The 27,410-nt window shown below is 41.8% G+C and overlaps 1 protein-coding gene across 1 annotated transcript in view; it reads left to right on the forward strand.

Annotated features, from left to right (window-relative positions):
• Positions 1-5,359: 5,359 nt before the first annotated feature.
• nkain2 (sodium/potassium transporting ATPase interacting 2) overlaps positions 5,360-27,410 on the forward strand; it is a gene marked incomplete at its 3' end in the record, with an annotated part of 65,450 nt that continues 43,399 nt past the window's right edge. The window contains exon 1 of the mRNA XM_071537496.1: positions 5,360-5,413. Coding sequence (XP_071393597.1) covers positions 5,360-5,413 — 54 coding nt within the window. The remainder of the gene's footprint in view (positions 5,414-27,410) is intronic.

Raw genomic sequence — 27,410 nt, forward strand, 5'->3', positions numbered from 1 at the left:
TCATATCCTTATTATATGAAATGGGTTTAATTCTCAAACATAAATATATCTATCTATCTATCTATCTATCTATCTATCTGTCTGTCTGTCTGTCTATCCCCTTTTTACAAAAGTGTGGTTTCTTTTCCTCTTCTGTGTATTGTTTTGAACTTATACACAGTTAACAATTCGATAGACTAGTTTTTGAAGGGCGAAGACCAGTGGTTCACATAGTGAGGTCCGGGGACCCAAAGGGGTCCTTGAGGGGGCTCCAGGAGATCCTAACTGCAGCAAAATGAGGAATCATTTCATTTGACTCTAATTAAATTCACTAGCAACAGACTATGAATTAGAATGACTGGTCTAATCAAAGCTTTCACTCTCACCACTATTATATCCCCACATATACTGTAGACACTTACATGATTCAGTGCAAAATCAACAGAAATGTTAACCGGGATGAAGTCATTTCAAATGGGGGTCTGTGGCATAATGTGTGTATCTAGAGAGAGAGAGAGAGAGAGAGAGAGAGAGAGAGAGAGAGAGAGAGAGAGGGAGAGAGAGAGAGGGAGAGAGATGCAGTTAAAGCTATTAGCAAGAGTTGAACCAACCACATTGTGAGTCTCTCTCTCTCTCTCTCTCTGCTTCTTCTTCTTCTTCTTCTTCTTCTTCTTCTTCTTCTTCTTCTCTCTTCCTTCCTCTCCATCAGTCTGTCCATCCCCAGCCCCTCTCTCCCTCCTCTCTCTGTCTCCTTGTCAAATTCAAATAAGCTTTATTGGCATGATAAGAGATTTCTTCCATTGCCAGAGCATTGAAATGGTAACACCTCAATTTGCAATAAAAAAGGGGTAGCATTCAATTCTTTGTCTCTCCCTGTTTCTGTTTCTATTTCTGCCCCTGTCTCTCTCCCAGCTTCTCTCTCTCTCTCTCTCTCTCTCTCTCTCTCTCTCTCTCTCTCTCTCTCTCCGTCTCAAATTGTGTCTATCTCTAAATTGTGTCTATCGTAAATTTACGAGGTGTAAACAGCGGATATGAGCCTTCAGCGGTTCAGCCGCTGTAACTGAGATTCCACACTCATATTGGCTATTTTCCACTACCTGGCTCTGCAGTTAGATTATTCACAGATAGGACAAGGTGTAGAAGGTATTGCATGTCAGGGTGGCAGAAAGTCTGTATGTTTTCTTTGTGTGCGCGTGTGTGTGTGCGTGTGTGTGTGTGTGTGTGTGTGTGTGTGTGTGTGTGTGTGTGTGTGTGTGTGGTTGAGGTAGGCAGGCAGCAGGAGACATCTGGTGACATCTGGTCCAGACAGATAAAGTAATAAACACTCACTATCCATCTCATCTGGACGGAACTGTATCTCTCTCTTTCTGTCACTCTCTCTCTCTTTCTCTCTCTCTCTCTCTTTTTGTCAGTCTCTCCCTTTTTTTCTGTCTGTCTCTGTTTGACCTCTCTCTCTCTCTCTCTCTCTCTCTCTCTGTCTCTCATTCTCTCCCTTTTCTTCCCAATGTCTCTCTCCCCCTCACATCACTCTCTCCTCGTCTCTCTCTCTCTCTGTCTCATTTTTTTTTCAGTTGTGTCTGTCTCTCATTTTTCCCAATTTAATTCAAAATTAGCTTCATTGCCATGTATTGAGTCGTACCTATTTCTGGCTGTTTTGGTGAGGTGACAGTCAACTGAAAGATGGATGGATGGACGGATGGATGGATGGATGGATCGATGAGAGCATGAAAGGGGAGACGATGCGGGACTAAAGGAAAATAAGAAGGGCAGAATATTAGAGCGACTATTAGAATGGGGGGGGGGGAAATGACAGAGGAGGAGGGAGAGAGAGGAGAGGTGGAGGGAAAGACAAATGGAAAAAGGAGAAGTTGAGAGGCAACAACACGGGTGGATGGGGCTATGGATGGATGAATAAGTAGGTGAGATGGATAAATGCAAGGATGGGTGGATGAACGGATGAACGGATGGATGGATGCCATGACACATGGCCCCAGGGAATCAGGCATTATACATGCCACTGTCACTCAAGATTAGCAACATAATTACACTCCTGCCGCTGTGTATGTGTGTGTGTGTGTGTGTGTATTTGGGGATGCAAGTCTGCCTGTGTTTCTTTGTGTGTGTGTGTGTGTGTGTGTGAGAGAGAATGTGTGTTTTCCCATGTGTGTGTTTGTGTGTGTGTGTGTGTGTGTGTGGGAGGGGTAGACGGTGACAGAGATTGATGGTGAGGGGAAAGCAGGCCATTATGTTGTAGCTGACCAGTGATAGCCTCTACACCTCCGTGTCTGTTTCAACTGCTGCCCATTTTATAGGCGTGGCAGCGGTGACATTTGCACCCCCCGTCCCACTCTCTGATTCCCCTCCTCTAATTTAGGAGAAACTCTTTGAAATGTTTACAGTGTTTAGATGGCATTGTGTTGTATTGTTTGGCTATAATCTGCACAGTGCTGATGCTGTTCCTTCACTGAGCTCTATAGAGTCTATGGGGACAACAAAGAGCTATTGAACTAAATGAAGTGTCATTCCAAAACGAGGTAATCACCATCTGAAGTGTTAACCCCAGGCTCTCTCTTAATGATTGATTATATGAGTAGCTATATGCTATTTTAATACACTAGAGTAGAAATTTAAATAATCATTATCTTTTTAAATATTTACGCTTAATACCAGGTTACCAGGAGACCCTTCATCCTTCAATTAAATGGATGAAAAATGAGCAAAAAAAATATCTGCCACAATTCAGCCCCGACTCCCCACCGAGAGGGAGAGAGGGGGAGAGAGCGGGAGAGAGCTAATCTCATTTATAATAATGGTTGAAGGCCAAGGTCTTGAGCAGCTGCACACCGACCAACTAAGCTACATCTCTCTCTCTCTCTCTCTCTCTCTCCCTCTCTCTCTCTCTCTCTCTCTCTCTCTCCCAGCAAGTGAATAGAGCCCCGCCGCTCCCCTGCCGAGCGGAACATCAGCTGCATCAAGCTAGCCAGACGTAGCCAGAACTAGACCGGAAGTAAGGCGCGTTTGCCTTCAAAATAAAAGCGTTAAACATGTCACACAAAAAAAAAGAAGAGAGAGAATATGTAAGTGCTGGAGTGAGTGTACAGGATCAAAATGTTCAGTGGAATCATTCGATTAAATATAAAGTAAAACAAAGCTGTAAAGTAGATACTAAAATAGCCTACATTAAATTGTGGGCCTCTTGGTGCCTGATATTTCCCAATGCATTATGGACAGATAGGATTTAACACCACCAACACAACAACATCACCACCCCCACGACAACAACAACAACTTTAATAATGATGATGATGATAATAACAATACTACCACTAGTACTACTACTACTACTAGTACTACCACTACTACTACTACTTAATAAAAATTATAATATTTGACTTAAACACAACTCTACCAGGCAACCACTGATTATTGAATATTGAATTATGACCTCCAGTTGGCAGTTGGTGATCATCATAAGACAGACAGCCACCAATAAACAAATATCAATTAGCCTACATTTTCAGAAAACAAAACATTGTTGTTGTTTTTTTGCTTTAAAGACCCTGTTCTCATACAGTCTACATCAGCTTGTCTTTTATGTATAGCCTACTATGAATTTATGCCATAAAGATTTATGTCAGCCTCACCTCAGCTCAGTGTAAACACTGCATCCCTGCAGACAACGTACTTTGTATAATTAAAAAAGAAAAGTTGTTAATCGTTGACGCTTTTATTTTGAAAATTACAACAGGAAGTGCACTGTTGTTGTACGGTGGTTGACTTGACAGATGGCTGGCGAGAGACGCTCCTCTCGGCTGTCTCTTGGTCCGTCGGTCCATCCCGGTTCCTTTTGTCTCCCCTTTTCACTCCGTGTCTTGAAGACAGCCCCGACAAGACGATAAACTAACTTGCACGTTACAATGAGTCAGTCGCATTTAACGTAGACTACACGTTTGGCGTTTTCTTTTAACCGACCTGAAATTTCACTCTGTTTCTCTCCATCCGAATTGTGGACATGCCTTTTCTCTCTCTTTTTTCCGTTATAGAGGTTTAACCGTTGTAACCAAAGCGGCAGTGAATTAACCGGCGGACAAAACGGCGGTTGTGTTATGAAACTGGGGCTGTGATGGGAGGATGTATACGGGAGGAGGAGGACTTATTACCGAGGCACCGAAATCAGCTTCCAGTGGCTATTGACATAATATCATAGCCAACAATTTCACTCTCACGCTTTTCTGAGTGAAGACATTTGGAGAACCCAACGGCGATATCCTGACATTTAAGACACCGGATTATACACGCTGTATTCTGGATAATAAACCTTGTGTTTTTTTTACGGTGTGAATGAACCCGAGAGGATGTTGCTACACGCCCGTTACTTCCCCTGAGAAGAGAGGGGAGGAGAGGAGAGGAGAGGAGAGCAGCTCGTCTATGAAAGGAGGCGAGGGGCCCCGTCACTTTCACTTGGTTTCTCCACCCAGAGACAAATTAGGCTATTTCTATCGTCAAATCCAAGTAGGGCTTAATCAGATTATTCAACGGGAGGGTCTAATCTGGGGGAATACATCCAGCTAATCTCACCCGCTCTTTCTGCATTTCAAGCCTTGTCTGTGTTTGTGTCAGTGGTTATAGGGCCTTATTATTAACATATTTGCTTTGATAATGATACACTAATCGACGTGATGGTCGACCGGACTTTGTAGTCGAGTTAGTGACGGCTGGACAAGCAAACCTGGGTGTAGTCTTTTTTTTTAGTTTAATGCAAGAATATTTTTGTTTTAATTAGCCAAGCTAAGTCAAGGGTTGTTTTCAAACTTTTTCCTCTGGAAACCCACATTATCAAAAAATATATTTTATCCCTGCAAAACCCCAAATTAATTGTGTGTGGGGTGTAAGTTTGACTAATCAAGCAAAATGCACCAACGCCTAATTTATCAGGCTACCAAACTGCCAGTCTCCAGTGTTTAATTTAGCCCTACCGTGAATTGCAGGGGCTTGGAAAGGTTTTGCCAACATAGCCACACGCTTTGGATACAGATTACAAAAAGAATAATTTGCGGAGCAGATTGAATCGTCCCCACGGCCCTGCTTGCATCTCTGCGCCCTGACCCCTGGGCTTTGGAGATCCAGGTGGCTTCATTTCAGGCTGTTTACTTGTCAGCAACCCCCCATTTGAATGAAGTAGTAGCCTATTATTCCCCTGAGCGCCGGAGAGTACAGGGGCTGTGCTCTGTTCTCTGAGGCCGAGCGGCGAGCGCCTCTGCCTGGGCTGCCAGCCAGCCAGCCAGCCCTCTGGGGGTTTTGGATTTGGAGATCCAGGTGGAGAATTGGGAGTTTTCCGAGAGTTTTCTCCACGTGGACCGCTGGAGAGGAGCAGGAGACCATGGGGTGCTGTAGCGGCAGGTGCACCTTGGCCTTCATCTGCGGCATGCAGCTGGTAAGATTCAGATTATTGATCCTGTAAGTGGATGGCTGAACGGTTGGGAGTATGGATGAATGGAGATACAGACAGTCGGATGGAGAGAAAGGAAAGGTTTTACACAAAGTCAAAATCTTGTAAAAAAGAGTTCAACAAAAGTCGAGAAAAGGAATCAGTGCAGAGCTTTACTTGGATGATTAAAAGGTTGTAATTCTATACTGCTAGGTTAATGTGGAGCAAGCGATGGATGGATGGTAGGAAGGAAGAAAAAAGATGGATGGATGACTGAAAGGTCACACTTCAGGAATTAATAGGAGTGAGAAAGGTCATGATGTAACGTAGGATCTGGTTTAGGGGACGGATTGATGGATGGGTGGCTGGATGGAGGAATGAGTGAGTGGATGTTGAACTATGACTCCACACTGAGTTTGGGTGGATGGATGGATGAAGGGACAGATGGATGGAGGGAGTGGGAGAAAGGGAGGGATGGATGGAGCAAGTAAAACTGTGATTCTGTGGTAATGGGAAATTGGGAAATGGATGGATGGAGGGAAGTAGAGATGGATTTGATCTGGTCATGGAATCGCTAACATCACAGAGACACACCCACAACTGCTGCCATCCCTCTCTCTGTCTGTCTGTCTCTCTCTCTCTCTCTCTCTGTCTCTCTCTCTCTTTCTCTCCTCACCAGCTGTGTCATTGGAAACTGGTGCCAGGCAAGACAACAGAGAGGGATGGGTGTGTGTGTGTGTGTGTGTGTGTGTGTGTGTGTGTGTGTGTGTGTGCATATGAGGACGTGTGAGTGAACCTGTTTTCATCAGTTTCAGCCTAGTAAGTCATTTACACTACATCATTAACACTGTTAAAAAGCAGCTATTAGAGATGTACCTTGCGTTCCTGGGTGCATTTTTGTTGTTGGGTGGTATTTGGCTTTTTTCTTATTCCGGGGAATAAGTAGCCAAACGTAGGTGGCAAATAGAGATATGTACAGTGCAGCTACAATGGAGTTTAATAAGAGAAATTTCTCAACGATCTAAAACATCAACCGTAAATGTCAGGTTTTGGTGTCAGTCCCTCAGAATCGAAGAGCAAGGGCTTCATGCTCTTTCTAGATTCATAATTTCAATCATACAGGGAGAAATCGGAGAAAAGACAGAGATACCAGTTTCTCCACTGACATTAGCCTCAATAGACCAGAATGCAATGCAGCCACAAGACATGTTGTACTTTGAGTAAGGGATGTGGCTCTCAGGATGTAGTCTCCTGTCACTCTCTCTTGTTCTTGACTGGAAAAAGTTGCCGTCTTGCCGTTTGATCACTACAGCTATCACTGTCATTATTGCTCTCTCCATCCACCTACATGTATAACCCACAGCTGAAAGTAACAAGTTCATGCCCATTCTCTGGGGGTTATTGAAAGTCATTCTGGGAAATGTATGAAATCACTAGAGGCAGACCAGGCAGGTTTAGGGAAAGTAGATACAACAAAAAGGCAAATTACAACACTTCATCACACAATAACTCCTGGAATGCTTTGGACATCACAGACATCCGAGGGCGGATGTGTAAACTGGAGACCTACTGTGATATTGAAAGGGGTGTGTGTGTGTGTGTGTGTGCGTGTGTGTGTGTGAGTATGAACACAAATGGTTTTACCGGTCTCACTGTGAACCGTGGGTGTACTAAGTGTGTGTGCACTGTGTGTGTGTGTGCGCCCATGCATGTGTGTACATGAGGATTCACAAGTGTTTGTGCTTCATCTGTCTTAACCTATGAGTCATTTACAGTAAGTGTGAAGTATAAAACTATCCCACTGTGATGTAGAGTGGGTCATTGTGTGTGTGTGTGTGTGTGTGTGTGTGTACACATGCATGTGTGTATGCATGAACATGAATGCAAGTGTTTGTGTTGTAGCAGTCTCAACCTATGGAGTCATTTACAGTATGTGTGTAAACTGAAGACCTATTGTCATGTTGAATAGGACACTGTTCCAAACACCATGATACTCTGTGTATGTGTGTGTGTGTGTGTGTGTGTGTGTGTGTGTGTGTATTCATTTCAAAAGAGAATATGTGAAAATCAACACATTTACCATAGGATATTAATGGTTTTGACCCTTGTGTGTGTGCATGTGTGTGTGTGCCTGTGTGTGTAAAAAAGCCTATTGTACTGTGAAATGGCACAGTGCTATGAGTGTGTTCGTTCAAAAGGAGAATGATACTCATGTAAGTAAGCATGTCTACAATAGAATCGTAATGAGCTTGGCGCTTGAGTTGTATATGAAACACGCTATTGTGCTGTGAAAGGGGATGCCGCTATGTATTTGTGTATGTGAGAGAGAGTGCACAAGAGAGTGTATGTGTGTGTGTGCTTTTGAATGAGATGCTGTCATAGTGATAGTCATTGTGTCTAATGCAGTGGAACTAATGCTATGCCATAGTCAACAACATGTTGTGCTCTGTTAACTGTTGTAATAGCTAAGCCAGCTGAAAGCACCACTGGCTGAGCTGAGAGTCTGACACCGCTGTATGCTACAGTGAGGCTATGCACAGTTAGCTTTGTTATAGGTGCAGCCATTTAGGCAGAGCGTTTCCTGATGGTGGAAACCATCCTCATGAAAAGAGCCACTTCTAAACATTGTAGAGAGGAAGGCCCAATGATATTTTTTTTCTTGAAGATATTTCCCACTGTCTTCGTCAGTTGTGGTAGTGTTGTTGCTGTAGTTACCCACCACTGCTGAATATTTACAGTGGAAATCCCACTACCTACCCTCCTCTTTGTTAAAACCGCCACTGCTAGGCAACAAGACCCATGCCAGAGGTAACATTATTACTATGTCAGCCTCCACTTTGTAGTTGACCTCACAGACTAGAAAACAATCACGGTCAGGGCGTCTTATGTAGTGGAACTGATGTCTGATGTTCCTCTTAACATATTTTTCCTGCTCCATTAGCTAGGCTAATAGCGAAGCTAGCTGATAGCACTGCCGGCTGAGCAGAGAGATAGATGATCCAGGCTGTGGTATAGGTCAACTACACATTGCCACACAGCTGATGTCATGGTGTAACAAGAGTGTTCAGTCACACCGGGTCAAATTTTCCAGCTTGTGATCCAAATTTGTATACATTTTGTGTAAACCTGGGAACCAGGCTCTTTAAAGCATAGTACTACTCTTATGGGGACCCACCAGAGACAGGCCCGTGACCCGTTTTGGGTCTCAATCCATGGTTTAAGAAACACTAAAACGCAGACTACATCAAATGAATCCAGTCTGCAGCTTAATAAAGCTGTCATTTTCATGTTGGATTTTCAGTTTCCAGTCATTCAATAGAGGTTATATATTATTGTACTGTGTTTTACTCATGGAATGATAAACAGGTTAAAGAGGGCAAGTTATAATTAGACAAGAGACTAATACTTCAGCTGAAACACTGTCTCTCTTTAAATTTCTGTAATGAAACTATACTTAGCTTTTAATTACTGACCTTGTCACATTGTATTTATTGTAGAATCACTTGGTAATTAAAGTGTATCACTGCTGTCGGGTGAAAACCTTGCATCTCCAAAATATAAAAATTGAAGTTGATTTAACTTGATTAACTTAACTTTTAACTTAATTTTTGAGTTATGAGAGGGTTTCCTAAGGTCGGGTATCGTAGAATTTTCTCAACCTATTCTCACCCTGAGGTGTGCGACAAACACAAAAAAGAGAAGAGTGTCCTCATATAATCCAAAGAGAGTCTTTTTTTTACTGAAGTATCAACACACCCAAAAGAAAAATACTAAAGGTGCAATAAAAAAAAAGCAATTTGTTGGCACAGCCTGAAGAAGACCCTTAGCGGTTGAAACACATCGCTTAACTCTTGTGCCTTGAGTGTTCAATATCATCTTTTGTGCCTTTACTATTTTGCTTATTTGGAAGATGTGCCACGCTGAAAAACCTTTGTGGTTTCGTTTGTGCTGACACTTCAGTAAAAAGGACGCTCTCTTCTCTTTCTTGTGTTTGTCACAGAGCCCCTTGAGCCTCCGCTTGCTCCGCTATTTCGCTTCCCAACCCATAGAGGAACATGTAATCCTTCAACTGACCCTAAAACATGAGAATCACCAAAATTAGAGAGTTATGAGGTTTTCACATGACAACAGCGATATTAGGGCAGAATAAACTTAAAAGACATAGGAAACTGTACCACAGCACTGTGAACAGAACAGAGCAGAAGATAACAGAGTTGAAGGGAACAAAACAGAACACAGCAAACACATCATAGCAGAGCAGACGGTGTGTATTTACCGACACTTCTACACACACACACACACACACACACACACACACACACACTAACGACACACACGCACATACCTCTGGTGACTCACTTTCTGTGGTAATGGTTGTGGTTCTTGTTGCTATATCAGTCCACACACCCACCAGCTGCTGTCGCAGTGATGATGACTAATCAACCAATGGCGTGATAGGTAGCAGGACGGCAACCAATGGCCTCGCTCCATTGGCTGGATCATTGGGCCGGGTGCAGATGGTAGTGGTGGGTGTTTATGTTGTTGGTAAGTTAATTATGCTGTTGGTTTGAAACTTAATTGAACAGAGTAGAGCAGAATAAAATAATAGGTGTATAGAATAGAATATTTGATTATAGCCTTGTGAGCCAGACTATCTTGTGAGTGAAGACTGTCTGGCCTGCAAGGCAAGGTTGGCTGTAGAATTACAGATGAGTAAAATCATAATTGATGATATAATAGAGTAGAATATATGACTGCGTATTAGGGCCATTGTAGGTGATTTTTGTTTTACTGCAGCTGGGGAGAGGGGGGTAATATTCTGAGAAAAAACTCTTTTATGAGATTAAAGTCAGAAATTTGAGAAAAAAAGACTCAGAAAAATGGTATGTTTGGCAAGGAACCACGTTGCTTCATTTTGCAAGGTAGGATCAGCCAAGTGGAACAATTCAGTCATCTCCACACCACTCAACATGAATGCCACAAGTTCATTATCTAGACAGTGAAATTAATGAAGTTGGTAGGTTTTGATTGAGAATGTTTTTTTCTCACAAATTTCTGACTTTAAGCTCAGAAATTCTGAAACCATCACCTACACCTAATACACCGTCATACGAATAATATAGAATTGATTGTCCAAAAATAGATTAGAATGGAATGGTTTGTTTAAGAATATAATGGAAAGAAGCAAAGAATTGAATGTTATGGACTAGTGTATGATAAATTTGAATTTTGATGTGGCTGGAAACTGGTAGATTAGTTTGCAGCAAGCAGAGAGTTCAAACTCTTAGCTGGCAGGGCAAAGCCATTTTGGTCATTTTCGTTAGTAAAATGCTAATTCCCGAGGAAACATCTTCACTCTTAATCTGCATCGCTCTAAGGATACTTTAGTGAGTTTCATGTGTACAAGTGCCCATGAAGATCATAAAGTGCATAAAAAGTGGGACTTGAACAGCAGCCATAGGCTATCTGTGACACAGTGTTTGTGTCTGTCTGTGACAGTACGTTTCTGTGACATTTCCCCTAGTGAGGGACATAATGAATAATTTACTAGCTGGAAGCTACGACACGAATACAGATATGGTATCTCTGCCGCGTGTGATGTGTGTGTGTATTTGCACCAGGTTTGAGGGAGGAACAGATTACATGCAACAGGATTAGAGTGATCTGATTGCAAAAATGGAAACTGTGCAGTCACTGAAACTCAGTAAAGTCAGTAGGCCTACTCATCTTGCAGGCATCTTAAATACGTGTTTACTTGTTCGATTTCTCAGAAACCTGATTAAAAGGTATTTTGACATTCATATTAGTGACAAAACATAATTTTACACAATTTGAAATGAAGGAGAATCATCATGTTTATTGGTAATGTTGGTATCATACTGCTATTGAATTAGTCCGCAAATTGGAATAAATTGTCCATTTAAATTCATATCAGGCAGTTTTGCAGAAAGGAAATCCATTCCAGTCTCAAGTCTCAAATCATTTGTTATTTGTTTATTCTCAGCTATTTCTTAATGTCATCTATCTAACATCTATCTCATGCCATAGATTTTTTAATCTTGGTGTTTTGAAGAAAATCCACTTGCTGAGCAGTTTGAGTTGAGAGTGAATGGAGTTCCTGCTCCCTGGCAACAAACACAATCTTCAGACCTCCTCATCGTCACAACTCAGTGAGATAAAAAGGCTTTGCTATCTTCTATGTACAACATCACTTTCTACAAGGGCCACACAGTCTCAACTCTGACTATATAGATTTTCTCTCTCTCTCTCTCTTTTCTTTTTCGTAGTCTCCAATTTGTCAGTCTCTCTTTCTCCAGTTCTCTGTCTTATGCCTACTCTCTCTCTTTCTCTCTCTCTCTCTCTCTCTCTCTCTCTCTCGCTCTCTCCCTCTCTCTTTCTGGCTTATTTCATTTTTCTCCATCTTTTTCTCCATCTGTCTCTTTGTCTCTGTCCTCACCTCCCCTCTGTCCCTCTCTCATTCTTTCTTTCTTTCATTTTGCTTGAAGGAATGCAGCCGGCACACCTTGGCCATTGACTTGACTGGCAGTTCATTCAGTGAGCTCAATAGAGTCTGTGCACAAAACAAGGTTGACACAAGCTTTCACCTACCGCTCCTATTGAGCTGTTTCATTGTGCCAGATCAATCCGAGATTAGACTTGGAACCTTTTGGTTTTTCCAGTCTGACATCAAATTGTTCAGAGGTCATTTTGAATAAGTAGTGTTGGTGTTCTTATCTAACCGGGGGGGGGGGGGGGGGGACTGCGGATCTAGCTCCGTCCTTGTGTTCAGTTGTCAGTCAAGCACAATGCCTTGGAGACCGCTAACCGATCTTGAAGAAACGTGGGCGAATTGTGCGGTCTGGCAGTTGAGATGTGGCTTAAACAAATGTACAGTGATTGGTTTAAAGGCAGAACTGGGCACTGAAAACTTTATATTATCCTGCCTTGTTCAAGCTGCTATTATTGAATTGTGTACATCTCCCAGTACGCCTTGTGACTCCCACACAACAGAATTTTTAATTCTTGTCATTGGCTGGCCCAAAGGGGGCACTGCAACATTTATGGGGGACACTATGTTTACCTTAGGCTTGTTGTATTGAATTGGATTGGATTGGAGCTCTCGTCCCAGCAGACACTATCTAGGCTACAGCCTGAAAAAGGAATGAGTTGAAATACCGTCCACCACACACACACACACACACGAAAACGCGCACAAATGTGTAAAAAAAAAAGAAAAGACACATACTGTATGTTAAAGATTTGTTAAAATGACACAATGGTGTGTGTTTCTGCGTGTGTCTGTTTGTCTTCATACGGTGAAGCAATGCAGTTGAAACCAATAGATCAACAATAGAATCATAATAGCCTTGACAAGCTTTGCTAGTTCACATTATCTGTAGATGCTTGTAAGGCAAAAGGTTGGAAACCAACAGGCTAATCATCCAATAACAGGAAACAGCTTTTAAATTGCCAGCGTCTTTCACTACAGTGCAGAAGTTATATTTCTGCTGTGTGAATTATGTCTGCAGTGTTCGAAATCCCCCAGAACAATTACAGCGCTATTGACTGTCTGCCTCACCAGGAGACTTTCAGTTTATTTAGGGGCAGTGTGTTTGTGGTTCTGTGGAGCATGTTATCGCAGGTTAGACTAATGGATCGGTTCTGTTTAGGCTAAGGGATTTATTTAATTGCTCTGTCGTGATCATGTAAACAAATTCTGCTTCCTATCCCGGGACACTGATCAGGAACAAAACTGCTCCATCCTTTTATAGTTCTTAGCATTGGATTTTTGTCTCTTGCTCCGGTTCTTTGCAAAGTTACTTGAAATTATTGCATCCACAAATGCTGACTTATTTTGCTTTTCCTTTTCTTTTGCATGGCAGGTAAATGCCTCTACTGTAAAGAGTAAGTAGCAGGACGAGCATAGCTTCACACTGCTCTGGAGCGGATAGCAATGGGCCGTGTGCATAAGGCAGGGTGGTCTGTTGTCATGGTGAGCAGTCATCTGTAGAGGAGCATCTGACAACCCAACAGAGTCCCAAGTGTCCATGTTCCTCCTCTCCTCTCCTCTCCTCTCCTCTCCTCTCCTCTCCTCTCCTCTCCTCTCATGATACCTGTCCTCTTTACACCCTCCTCTCTCTCTCTCTCTCTCTCTCTCTCTCTCTCTGTCTGGCCTTTTGATTTGATACCATGTTGTGTTGATGTGTATAATTGCAATCTGGTGGTTTTTCTCAACCACATGAATATATTATGAGCACTCTCCTGCTTGATGTTGTAAACATAAAAGCCACAGATATCAGGACTTCTGAAATAGCTAGTCCACTTTTGGAAACTGGCAAAGAGCTGGATGTAAGTTGATGGGATTGTCCTTTGGTGCTTGCTCTCATCACTCCTCTTTGCTAGCAGAACAGTTAAATTGGGTAGTTAAGCATTCTAGCTGGAGATGTGTGGAGGTGATGGAAATGAAAATAATCTTTATTATCTATATTAATATCTATATTATATTATGTTATCTATATCAGCTATATTGTAATCTACACTCACCGAGCACTTTATTAGGGACACCTGTACACCTGCTTATTCATGCAATTATCCATTCAGACAATCATGTGGCAGCAGTGCAATGCATAAGATCATGCAGGTACAGGTCAGCAGCTTTGTTTAATGTCCACATCAAACATCAGAATGGGGAAAAAATGTGATCTCAGTGACTTTGACTGTGGCATGGTTGTTAATGCCAGACAGGCTGGTTTGAGTATTTCTGAAACTGCTGATCTCCTGGGATTTTTCACGCAAAACAGTCTCTAGAGTTTACACAGAATGGTGCGAAAAACAAAAAACATCCAGTGAGCGGCAGTTCTGCGGACGGAAACGCCTTGTTGATGAGAGAGGTCAGAGGAGAATGGCCAGACTGGTTGGAGCTGGCAGAAAGACTACAGTAACTCAGATAACCTCTTTACAACTGTGGTGAGCAGGAAAGCATCTCAGAATGCAACACGTCAAACATTGGGGCGGATGTCACTTTGGTAGCCGGTTGACACTGAGCTGAAAGCTGATACCTAACCCAGTATTAGTATGGTGTTCCTAATAAAGTGCTCGGTGAGTGTATATTATAGTGGCCTACTTTGCAGTCCTATTGCCCATCCACTGTCAGCATACATTGTATTGCACACCCACGAAAACCTTCAAATTCAGTCAATACATTATCTAGAAAAAGACCAACTTTTGAAATGGAAATGGAAAATGTGTAGGAACTGTGTATTTTACACTGGAATCCCTGATGGCTTAGCTATGGCAACAGAAGTGCGTAGACGCCCAGCTACTTCAGATCTGTCAGCTCCTGGTGTAATAGTTTATATAATTATTTGCTCATACAATTTGTTTTCTGGCCTGCTGAGTGGGCTGTTTCAAGCGAGCGGGGTCAGTCTTCCCAGTAGTCTCTGATTCTTGGCGCAGGTCAGTTTCTGAGCTGTTGAGTAGGCCTGCAGCAGCAGCCAGAAAGGTCATCTGTCCCACCAGCCTGCTGTTGTTAAGGATGAGAGTTGAGGTTAGGTGTTACTGAGTGGGAAAGTGTGAGCTCAAGTGTAGGTGCAGTGTCAGGGCAGGGTAGGTGTAGTGTTCATGCATTCGTCCATTCATTTATTTATAGAGGAAAAAAGGTTAAAACACAAGATATTTAAAACACCTTGGGCCCTACGCAGCAAAACTGCTGGTTTGCAGAGAGTTCCTGCACTGCAGCAGTGGAAAAAGACAATAAAGTATTTAAAAGGTAGAAGACTCAAACGAGATATATATTTAGAAGAAAGACATGGAAAAAGATATATGAAACAAGATTTTAAAGGAAGAAGCAAAGGAAGAGGTTAAGAATTTAAAATTATTCTGGCTCCTGGTGCGGAGGCAAACCTACATGTTATCTAACTATACAAGTCACTGATGACAGACCTGACCCTCCAGTAGGACGTTTTTATAAGATCGTTTAAAGATGAGATGCACTATTTCTGATATGTACGGGAATATTGTTGTAAAATATAGTGTGACTGTAAAAGAAGGATCTAAGTCTTGTGGGTGAGTATAGGTGGGATATGCTTGAGCGTGAGGTTTGATATTAGTGAGTGGGAACGTGTGAGCCTGAGTGTAGGTGCAGTGTCAGTAAGGTCGGTGTAGTGTGGGTGGGTATAGGTGTGATGAGTGTTTATAGTGGGGAAAGGCTGTGGCATGCCAGATTTTACTGTTGAGACGTGATGGGCCCTAATTCAAAGAAACAGCTGTAATAAGCGGTTCCTCCACTTGATAACTCCAGTGACATACAGTACCTGCTCTCACCCCCCCCCCCCCCCTTTTTCCTCTTACATCCAAACCAGGTTTCTGTAGGTGCTCACGCTATAGCACAGGGTATAATCACATCAAACATAGTCTCGAGAAATTTTGTGAAATGAGCAGGAACTCTGAAACACACAGTATGTGTTGTGGACATGGATAATATGAAGATGACGTTCCTCCTTCTATAACCTTTGACATGTCAGTTATGTTGTCTTAATGTCCTAATGTCTTAATGTCTTTGTTACTTTGTCAAATGTCAAATGTTCACTTGTTATTGTTTCCTGCACAGTTAAATAAAAACTAAAAGATTTTGTGACAGTTCCACAAATTGGACATGGCATTTTCATGTGTTTGTCAAGTGAAAAGGTTAGCTAACGGTTAAGTTTAGACAACTTAAACAGCTTTGATTTGAACTTTAAGTATAAGTAAAGTAAAACTAGGTTTAGGAAACTAAAACTTTGGTTAAGGTTTGGAAACTAAAACAATATGGTTAAGGTTAGAGTAAGAATTTAAATAAGAGGGTTAGGGTTAGTTATTTGCATTTAAGACGTCATGCTCGTTTCATGAGACCAGCCTCTTAAACCAGAGATAGTCAAAATGACTTCCTTAGGGGTCCTTTAGTGGCACCCAGCGCTCACCAGGCAAAATATAGAAGAAAAAATAAAGAACAGTTAATTTCCCCATGCATTCATTCAATTGAAGTTTGCACAATGAGAAAATGTATAAGAAACTGATGATAACTTCCACACTCCCCACTGTAATTATCTCAGCATGTACAGTTATGCAGTGCTGCACAACCCTAAATTGTAGAACAAGAGATTTTCACTCAGATGGATGCCCCTGGGACAAAATGTTCATAGATTGGGGTTCATGTCCATGTGTACCACTGTAGTGCTCCTAGTCATTAAAAAAGTTAAAAAAAAAACACAGTCTTGAACTATGAGTCACAGCCCAAAAGAAGACACAAACCTTTGTGTGGTGGATCTTCACATGACAAAAGGGCCTGAATGTTTTAATGTTCCCTGATGGATCCCAGAGTGAGACAATACATGTATCCTTTGGGTCCCAAGCTGAAATAGTTGCAGAACCCCTTGATCCATTTCCTAAAGACTTCTTCACCAGCACCAGCCTCACTGCAGCACCAGTGCTCTGCTTTTTTCTTTGGAAAGGTTTTTTTATAATCTGCAATTTTCCACTCCAGATCCTTTCATGTAAAAACAACATCAGTTCTTCTCCCAGTTGAGACTGTGGCATGCCTTGTAAAAGCATTATGGAGGCTCACAGAGAGGGTGTAAAACCGTGATACTGTATCAACTCACACTGTCATCGTAAAACAGTCTGTAAAACGCTGGAACAGTGGAACCGGTAAAAAAGTGAAATGTTTTTGTTGGAGATGGAAAGGCTGACTCAATCTATATGCTTCCACAGCTGACTAGAGGCTATAAATTGAACTCATACAGTTGTAATGAATTATTTGCTATAGTTTCAATGATACTCACAGACTTGGAGTGCATGAAATAATAGCAAGCAGACCATTGTACATCTATGTGACCTAAAGACTGTTGTGCCTGTATATGCTGAATTCCACTGTAGCAGACTATGTAATGTAACAGCAAACAGCATTTCTTAAAGAGCAACTAAACACCAAACTCAAATTTGTGGTGAAGCCTGACATCTAATGGTGAAAAGTATAGGTACTGAACTGGCCATCTGCTATTGGCTGATCTTTGGTGCCAGGTGGTGTCACCTTCTATAGAGTACAACAGGTGGTGAGGGGTATCTAAACAGTCTAAATAGTCTAAATAATCTAGTTATAGACGTTTAGCCTACACGTCTATAACTAGATTATTTAGACTATTTAGACTGTGGCTCCATAGGGTTTAAAAGTGAAAGTTTAGTAGACAACTACATTGTTTTGTATGACAAAAATAAAGCATTATCATTATTATTTTTATATTTACAGCTGTTTTAAGCATTGTTTATATGTAATAAAGTATTTACTGCTTGGTCTAAAACTGGCTTTACATTGCCAAATAGATCCTATATGAGAGCTAAAGCATAGACGCAATGTTGAAACAATGTCTAGTGTTCAGTGGGACTGTATCCCGAAAATGATTTTCACTGAAATATTGGCCCTTCTTATTGGCCGCTAGCCTCCAACCCCACACTGTGGTTTATTCAGTCCATCTCACATTGCAGGGACTTGGAAGGACTTTGGCAAAGTTACTGTAGCCGGTAACATTTGATGCCAATTTCTCCGGGGTGCTGTGGTGACCAGTTTCAATCTCCCTGCGTCGAGTCCTGACCCCATCTTTGAAAGGCGTAGCTGGTTTAAAATATCGATAGTCTGCAGTGGAGGGTGAGAGGAAAGAGACGGGGCGACACGCAGCAAAGGTCATGTGCTGGATTTGAACAGCTGATATCACAAGCGCGTGCCTGCTGAGCCGCTAAGATGTCCCAGTATCGACGGTCCTGGAGGCTGACCTTGTGTGTGACCACTGCTGACGGATGAGCTGAGAGGCTGTTTGGCCAAATACCGCTGCCTCAATGTTTATAGACAGGCAGACAGACAGACTGACGAAGAGGCAGACAGGCAGAAACTGGCTGTTTTCTCACTTGTGTTGTTCTGATACAATTCAAACTGTTGTTGTACTGACTTCCCATTCCTTGCCGCTGCTATGTTGTTATTTACCCCTCAAGGTGAAACACTCCCCTATTGTTCTCTGAGAACTCATATCCTGTTGATGTACTTGTTGCCATTGTTGTTGTTGCCGTGAATTCTGGTATTCCGCCTGCGCACTCGTTTTGATCTTATTACATCAAAGGGGTGTTTGAATTATAATGGTGAGCGACTGCAAAGCAACGCCTCAAGCTTCATTAGACATAATTATAAGACTTAGATATGTCTTGTGTCAGATGAACGCCTCCCATCTGGAAAAAGTCAGCATTTTTTAAGGATTAAGAGACAACAACCAGGGTTTCAGAATGACACTCACATTGTGTTGAATCTATATAATGGATTTTCTGGGGTTGGGGGGCATGAAATTTTCACAAAAAAGAGTATGAAAACTTTTGATTTAGTTTAGAAAGAAAGGAAGAAAAACACCAAGACTGGAGTTACAAGGTTTTCAGATGATATAAATTCATATTGGTTTTCTATTACTACTACGCTTGCTACATAAGTAAATTCACAGCTGATAAAAAGAACTTGATCTGTGTCCATACGGTTTCTTTCTACTCTATTCGAATCTGCTCTAAACCGACTGCTAAACCATCGGTCTGTTAGAAGTAAACTTATTGCTGATAGAACATCTCCTCAGACAGTCTGTAAACTTTATCACATCATCCACAGTTCTGTAAACAAGGTTAGAAACTTTTCTCAGTCTGATGCTGGTATCCTGTCTAGTTTTCTTGTCTTTCTCCCAATCTCCCTCTTCATTTCAGTTTTTCTCCTCTCTTACTGTATTCGGTGCCATCACATTTCTCTTTCTCTGTATCATAGTTGCCCTTGTTGCCTTGTAATTTCTCTCTCTTGTGTCTCTCATTCTCTCTCTCTCTCAGTCTCACTGGTTCTCTCTTTTATTCTTCGTCTCACTGCTCTGCTCAGTCTCTCCCGGGCCATTTGAGTTGCTCAGGGAGCTGTGAAAACGATGTCTGTGTGTTTTTGCGTTTGTGTCCTGTAGGGAGTGTGTGTGTGTGTGTGTGTGTGTCTGTGTGTGTGCATGCAGGGACAGAGGAGGTAGTGGAGCGTGTTAAGGCTTGCTCTCAAAGCCCTTAGACTGGGATAAGGAGCCAGGGGAGAAGGGATGGATGGATGGATAGATGGATTCATAGATGGATGGATGCCTGTGTGTGCGTGTGGATCGATATTTGGATGGAGGGCTAGACGGATGGATGAATGGAAGAAGGGCTGGGGGAAATGATTAGGGGAAGCAGAAGGGCTGGATGATAACAAGAAAGGACGGATGGATGTTGGCTAGATAACTGGGACGTAAGGATGAATAGATGATTAATGGACGAATGGGTCGTTTAGCATTACGAAGTTATCAGTAATGACCGTAGTCTGCTGACAGTGGAGAGAGCCAAATGTGTTAGGTGTCGACATCATGACAGTTAAATAATACAAAATAGATGTTTCATTTGTGGTTCACTGACAGCGTATCAATATGTAATTTGAATGGGAAATCTAAAATGGGGAATTAATGGATGTATACCCTGCTGGTGTCTTTCTTCCTCTTAGGTCCGCCTCAGTCTGTGTGTCTGATGTAGTCCTGTAGGAGACAACAGGCTACAGGAGTCAATGTCCAAAATTAACTTTTTGGCTTACCTGCAATGGGATGGCAAAATAAAATACTAATTTTTTACTGGTCAAAACAATATACATAATTTTTTGCATTTGTCATTTTTTTCTTTTTGGTGGCCTTACACCTGCTATGTGTGGCCACATGGGAATAATGTTAAGTTTCATCTAACATTAGGCTAGATAACCATCCAGACAGGCAGGCAGTCAGGAGCCTGTTTGATACAGGGCCATTGTTTTGCTTTGATTTGATTGGCTCACAATCAGAGAGCGTATACGGTGGCCAGCAGGGACAAAGTCTGAGAACAGGAAAAGACACGAGACTGCATACAACACTATCGTCTGAAAAAGTTACCGGCCAGTGTGGTGGGCGAGCCTTATTGATTTATCTGCCAAAGACAAATTTCACTTTTTAGTGCTTAGTGGGTAGTAATTTCGGACCCTGGTCAATAGCGGACAGACTGTACTTTTGTTTCATAGGCTTGATTCACACAGGTACCGAAGATCTAATTTTTAATCCAGATCTGATCCACTTATGGCTGTGAAACAGGGAGAAACTATATGCAATCTGATATTTCCCTGTTTGGGCAGCTATGAGGAGGCAGGATCTGTGCCACAGAGAGATGAGAAGCAGATCTTTTGTTCTTGTGCAAATGCAGTTTTAATCATCTCAGAAATTCATGAGTATACAGTAAAACAAATTTCATGTGAATTCCACAATGTTTTGCACCCCTTGGACTGCATCTAGTGCTGAGTACCACAATTATGGGATGACTATAAGGTGGTTGCCATAGGCAACAGGAGGATGAAAACCTTAGCCATCATGCAAAAAATGGTACCACCTCAAATTCAGTGCAAGAATAAATGAGGTCCTTTAACATGCAGTTTGACACAATAAAATAATTGAAAGATCTTTGTGCCTTTGCCTTAAAACAAAATTGAATAATAAAAAGTCATCATCTGGCCTTAATGTTTATCCAAAACAAAATCAACTACAGACTCAATTTGTCCATATATGAGGACCTGAACAGCAACAGGTACTGGGGATGCTACAGGGATAAAGACAGCGAGCGTCTTCCAACAGACTTCTTCCTCTTCCTCTAAAAAGGCACAGTTAGATCTGCATGTCATTTTCACTCTGTTCCTTAGAAATGATGAATTTGTAAAACCTCGTTTATTACTATCCTGAGTACTATTTCTATCCCACAATACAGGCAATTCATTCTCAAACCGAACTGAAAAATGCATTTCCTGAACAGCTCCTCTCTCTCACTCACTCTTTCTTACTCATAACCTTAAAAGCCATTAGCTGATTTGTAAAAGATGATTCCCATAAAAAGCAAAAACTTTTACGATTTAGGCTAACTTTATCTCTTAATCGTGACAAAGGTAAAAGAAAATGAAGGGTATGATTTTCTGAGAATGTAGGAAAATCCAGGCAACTATCTCCAATTCTGTGCCTGATGTATTGATGCCTCTCATGCAAATGAAGTCGCAACAGTTTTGTTACTCTTTTGGGCTTGGACTGTGCTCAAAACACAGCATCAGGTGGAACAAAACAGGTGAGACAATATGTTTTGCAGCCAAATAAAAAGTAATGTCGTGCCATACAGTCTCTATTTCCACCTCCTATTTGTTTGCAAATGTTTTTGTCACGTCTGCACTTCATTTCTTTCTCTAACATCTAGGCTGATTATGTAATATTTGGCAAGATAATAAACAGATACAGAATGTACTCAGTTGCATTGACTGAAGCTGTAAACTTGTCATACTTAATTAGGCCAAGAAAACACTGAAGTGGGACTATAGATTAAATTATAGACCGCTGAGCCAATTTGTTTGCCAATACGCTTGATCCACTGCCATGGAAAATGTGCAACATTTCTGCAGCAATATCCATGTAAAGCCATGTTTCCCCTTGCATCGTTAAATTAAATGTGAAACTTTAAGATGTTTGTACATTTCTAAATTGGGAAAATATCATCAATTCTTTTTTCTTTTCTCTTTTTATTTCATTGTCAAAACAAAGTGGATATGAACTTGGGCATTCCTCTGTGCAGTGCGACTTTGTAGATCATGCAGCACACAACAACAGGCTTATTTGGTTCAGCAGTTAAAACATGTTCTCTATGTGTTAAATAATGTATGGAAAACACTTTCTGGCTGTGTAAATCATGCATAGAGTCATTGGATTAACCCTCTGCTTCATTTATGGACTTTGCAGCTGATAACTCCAAATATATGTTATTAGGTAAAAAACACAAAAATGTGGCACCCAACTTCTTTCCATATTTTAGATTTGCAAAATGCTCATGTGCCTGGATAGTAGGTCACAATTATTTTATAGCGCTGATATTTGTTAGCCTCTGTATTTTAGTAACATGAAAAAATACAGTACAAAGGCAATAAATTTGGAAGGAGCCTTCTTCTCTGTGATGGGTCACATTTTCACTGCTGCCTGCCAAGGTCTTCGTTCTCGTCTCGAAAAGCTGCTGTCTTTTTGATCTATAAATATATAATTTAGGTCTGTGTTCTGAGACACACACACACACACACACACACACACACACACACACACACATACACACACACACGAATGTGCACACATTCGCATCCATGCATAGGCACAAATTCATATACATGCACTGCCAGGCATGCACAGACAGACAAACACTGAGATGCAACCTTTTTCCCCTTTTTTTTTCTGATTTCTTGTGATATGAATCCCGAGAATCCGTTTCTTCTCAGGCTGACTCTTATGGATCCCTCAAGGCACCAATGAAGAAGAGTTTTGTTTCAGTTCCGAATCCCTTTAAGGACTAGAGAAGAAGATATTGGGTGATGCTTGTGTCTGTGTGTGTGTGTGTGTGTGTGTGTGTGCATGTGTGTGCATGTGTGTGTTTGTGTGCAAAACCAGCAAGAGCTCAACATTACACATTACTCTTTACCTGCAATCATTTCTCCTCCACCTCTAATCCCTCTTGGCTTCTTCTTCTCTCGTTCCCTCTCTCTCTCTCTCTCTCTCTCACTCTCTCTCTCCCACTATCACCCTCTCTCTGCCTCTTCCTCTCCCCCCTTTCTCTCTCAGTATGAATTGATTTAGTATTATTACCTTATACACCTGCCCTCTGGTTTGGCTCCAGTGTTATCTCCTTCTCTCTTTCTCTTTCTCTCTCTCGCTCACACACACATACACACACACACCATCCACTGTCTTCTTCTTCTTTGGCTCTCTCTCATACTCACACACACACACACACACAAACACACAGACGCAGTAATCAGATCCGGCAATCTCTTGTATTTTTGAATACGGCAGCTAAAGTGAGATACGGATACAGTCTCAGCTTTCAGCCTGGCTCCATATCAGCATATCAGCCGAGCTGTAGTCACATCTGACCAAAATAGCTGCACAGTGTGTTTTTGAATACAGAAGAAGTGGCGGTGTGTGTGTGTGTGTGTGTGCGTGTGTGTTTGTGTGGTGTGGGGGGGCACTCTTGTGTAGCTTGGGTAGAGCATGGCACTAACACTGCCATGGTTAGGGCTTTGATTCCCACCTATACTAAAACTGGATATGATATTGTGAGGCACATTGGATAAAAGCGCCCACAAAATGGAATACGTTATAATATACACTACCAGTCAACAGTTTGGACACACCTGATTGAATGTACTGCGTTTTTTCCTAAAGGCTTATGCTTAAATGCTTGAAATGTGTTTCTTAAACAAATATAAGCAGTGAAGTTGATGCCGATGTATGAATTTCTTTCCAAAGCCTTTGCCTTTCCATTATGGCAAAGGGTTTCTACTGTAAAGAATCTAAGATAGTTTTGATTTATTTAACATTTTTATTGGTCACTGCATAACTCTATTTGTGTTATTTCATAGTTTTGATTTTTTTTTTAGAATAATAGTTAATTAACACAACTAACTAATTAGTTAGTTGTGTTAATGAACTATTATTCTAATAATAAAATAATATAAATAATATATGTCCCAAATAATATATGTCCAAACTTTTGATTGGTAGTGTATTAAATGTTAAAACACATGTTAAAACCTCATGGATCACTTTATCACCATCAAACAAATAAAACATGCATGGCAAACATTTTGAAAGGTATGTAAAATCGGAAATTCTTCTCACTGCGAATGTTAAAATAATTTCTATACAATGCTGATTATGTTTATTGTGTAATAACAGGCCATGGTTGCCGTAAGTCCACCCATGACTCAGGACAGAGCTGGTTTTGGGTCTGGTCCTCTCAGGCTCCGCTGGTTCAGGGCCAGGACAGGCTGTTCTGGTTAGATATGATTCAGATGATTCAGCGATGACGATCTACTCAGTCAGGCAACAGGATCATGTGGAACCAAATGGCTTCGCAGTCGGGCCCCCTTGTTTTCACCCGTGTCGTCCGGGCTCCACTCCTCGAATGGGAAAAGAGTTAACACAGATATACAGTATATTATGGCTTATCTCTTCTTCTGTGGCAGCGCTGACAGAATCGTGTAGCGCCACCACAAACAAACAGCAAACTATTTTTTATCAGCTGCTGACTGTTTTCACTTGAGTTGAGGCTTTAAAAATAACATCCTTTCACTTTTGGCTGCTCCTGAACTCTGACCCCTGTGGTGAGACGCTGAGAGGGCTGCAGCCAGCACAGAAACAAACTCCATAATTGTACGGTGTGTAGTATTGCAATTACTCTACTCAGTGTGCGCTAAAAAAAATAATCCAAGCAGCGGGTGATTTTGTTTATCAAGGGGTGTGTGGTGGGAAGGTAAGTCGTTCTTTCCCCTTTCAGGTTTTCCCTTTGAACATATACAGTGAGCAAAGGGGGATGTACTTAATGAATTTGTGCAAGTCGGTGTGTCCTGTTGGCACATCGTGTCAACAGCCGGCTGCGGTCACAGCAGGCTGCGGGTTCAAGGGATTTACTTGAAACGAGTTAACACAAAAAATATGTAACATGAACAAACATTAACACTTTTTTGAAACTGGCAAAATTATTCACTTCAGAACATCTCCAAAATAAGTCGATGAATACAAGCCAAAAACATTTGGCAGTCTCTAGGCTTTTTTTGCAGCGCAGACGACATGATTGATAGAAATAAAGGGCGACGATGCGTAATGCCGACACTGTCAGCTGTCCAATCCCCATAAAGGATTTTATGATTGATGACAGGGAGTAGCATTTAGAACTCTCACACCTCCGCACTGCACTCTCAGCACTCAGGGTGATTGCATCTGACTATGTGTGTGTGTGTGTGTGTGTGAGAGAGAGAGAGAGAGAGCAATGGAACGAAAGCAAGAGAGTGTCTGTGTTTGTAAGTGTGCATCTGCATGTGTGGGGTTGATTACACTCGCAAGTGTGTCTGTCTGCGTGTGTGTGTGTGTGTGTTTGGGGGGGGTGTCAGTCTGTCCATGTGTGATTGTGTGTGTGTGTGTGTGTGTTGCTGTGGAAACCTGAGTCCCGGTGGTGATAATGTGGGACTAAGCAAGGGAGGGAGTGAAGGACAAGTGAAGATGTAGCAGAAAGGGACAGAGGGGAGGGGAGGGAGAGAGATGGAGAGATGGAGGGAGTGAGTCAGGGATGGAGGGATACATCGAAAGGGAAGGACAAATAAACGTGTAGCAGAAAGGGACAGAGGGAGAGATTAGAGGGAGGGGAGGATGGATGGATGGTTAAATAAAGCTACAGCAGATGGGGACAGAGAGACACCGAGGGATGGGAAGGAGAGGGAGGGATGGATGAAGGGAGAGTGGGAAGGAGGGAGGAACGAGGGGAAGGATGGAGAGACCGGAATGGAGGGAGGGAGGGACAGATATACAGATATAGCAGAAAGGGTTGGGAAGAGAGGGATGCAGAGAGGGAGGGACAGAAATGGTGGAGCAGAGGTATAGAGAGATGGAGGAAGAGTGAGAGAAGGAAGGAGGGACACATAGAGAGGAGGAGAGGGATGAGATGGAGGGAGGGAGATAGAGGAGATGGAGGAGAGGGAATATGTGCTGATGGGTAATTACAGAGCAAAGTGTTTACTATATCTGATGTGTAACATTGTGTTTTGGTGATTTTCACGTTTTCACTTCAATTACAGGATTACATGGTTCTCTGTGGGTCGAGACAATTCTCAGACTTCTCAAGTTTATGAAAACCATTTTAAAACCCATTGGATAATGTAAAAAATGCTTTGTCATCAAGCTGAAAACAAGACTGTTTTTCTTAGTTCGTACAAGGTTTTCACCCAGCAGCAATGCTTTGTTATAATCATGGCAACTGTGCAAGTGATTTGGAAAAACTCGAGGTTAAAATCTGAATTGTAAAGCAGGCACAGTCTGCTTTACAATTGTCATATACACCAGTGAAAATGGTAATTCTTCAAGTTTTGACTTTAAGCCACTTCCTGGCTACAACCCAAATTCAGTAACTCTGAAGCAGATAAGCTGACTTGCAGTATCCTTTTCAAATCGCAGAAAACTCTGTGAATAGATGTAGATGATAAAGCACTTAATCTAATGGCTAGCTGTGTCAAAAGATTGATTCTACAGTAGGTACACAGTAAATCTGCATAACATCCGCATTAAATCCTGGCATGGACATTCTTTCCCAGAAGAAAAGGGAAAGAAAAGTTGTCATGTTGCCCACTTGGGTGGCTTTCAAAGCCCAGTAAGAAAAAACTCCTCCATACAGGATTTGATTTACAAATACAAAGTACGTTGTATTAAACATGCCACTGTTCTTTTTGCATACAAACAATCTTCATTTAGTGATTAAGATGAAGTTCAGTTTTACTGGAATATAGTTTATAGCCTGATCTGTTAAAAATGGCTGTTCTAGTAAAGTCCTTGCAGTTAATTCATGAGTGTGTCACAAATGTGTTAACAGATCTTGATTGCTTTGAAAAATGAGAAAGCCAAAATTGGACAGTTAACATGATCCTTTTACCAAACTCACAAAAAGCTAATTTAGATTGGCAATTACATTTTTACCTTCTGTATCCTAAACCGCAGCCTTCAAACAGACTCAGCAGATCTTAAGTTTGTCAGTGTATGTGTATTACTGTAATGCATCAGTAAGATCTCGGTGTGTGTGGGAGTGTGTGTGTGTGTGTGTGTGTGTGTGTGTCTTTCTCTGTCATTGACTGTGGTTTCGGATACAGGTTCAGTGACAGGGCAAACAGCAGGCTAATGGAAGCTGGTGTGTTTTGTGTGTGTATGTGTGTGTGTATGTGTGTGTGTGTGTGTGTGTGTGTTTGTGGTTTTCAGCAGGGTCAAGAGGACACAGCAGGCTAGGTGAGATCAGACTGGTCTGTTTGTGTGTTTGTGTGTGTGTGTGTGTGTGTGTGTGTGTGTGTAGACCAGTCAGGTCACTGCCTCAGCTG

The sequence above is a fragment of the Centroberyx affinis genome, unplaced genomic scaffold, assembly GCF_046629955.1.
Source record: "Centroberyx affinis isolate AG114_WGS23_722 - 3 ecotype Tasmania unplaced genomic scaffold, CSIRO-AGI_Caff_v1 ptg003059l_1, whole genome shotgun sequence".
In the NCBI taxonomy this organism is placed as follows: domain Eukaryota; kingdom Metazoa; phylum Chordata; class Actinopteri; order Beryciformes; family Berycidae; genus Centroberyx; species Centroberyx affinis.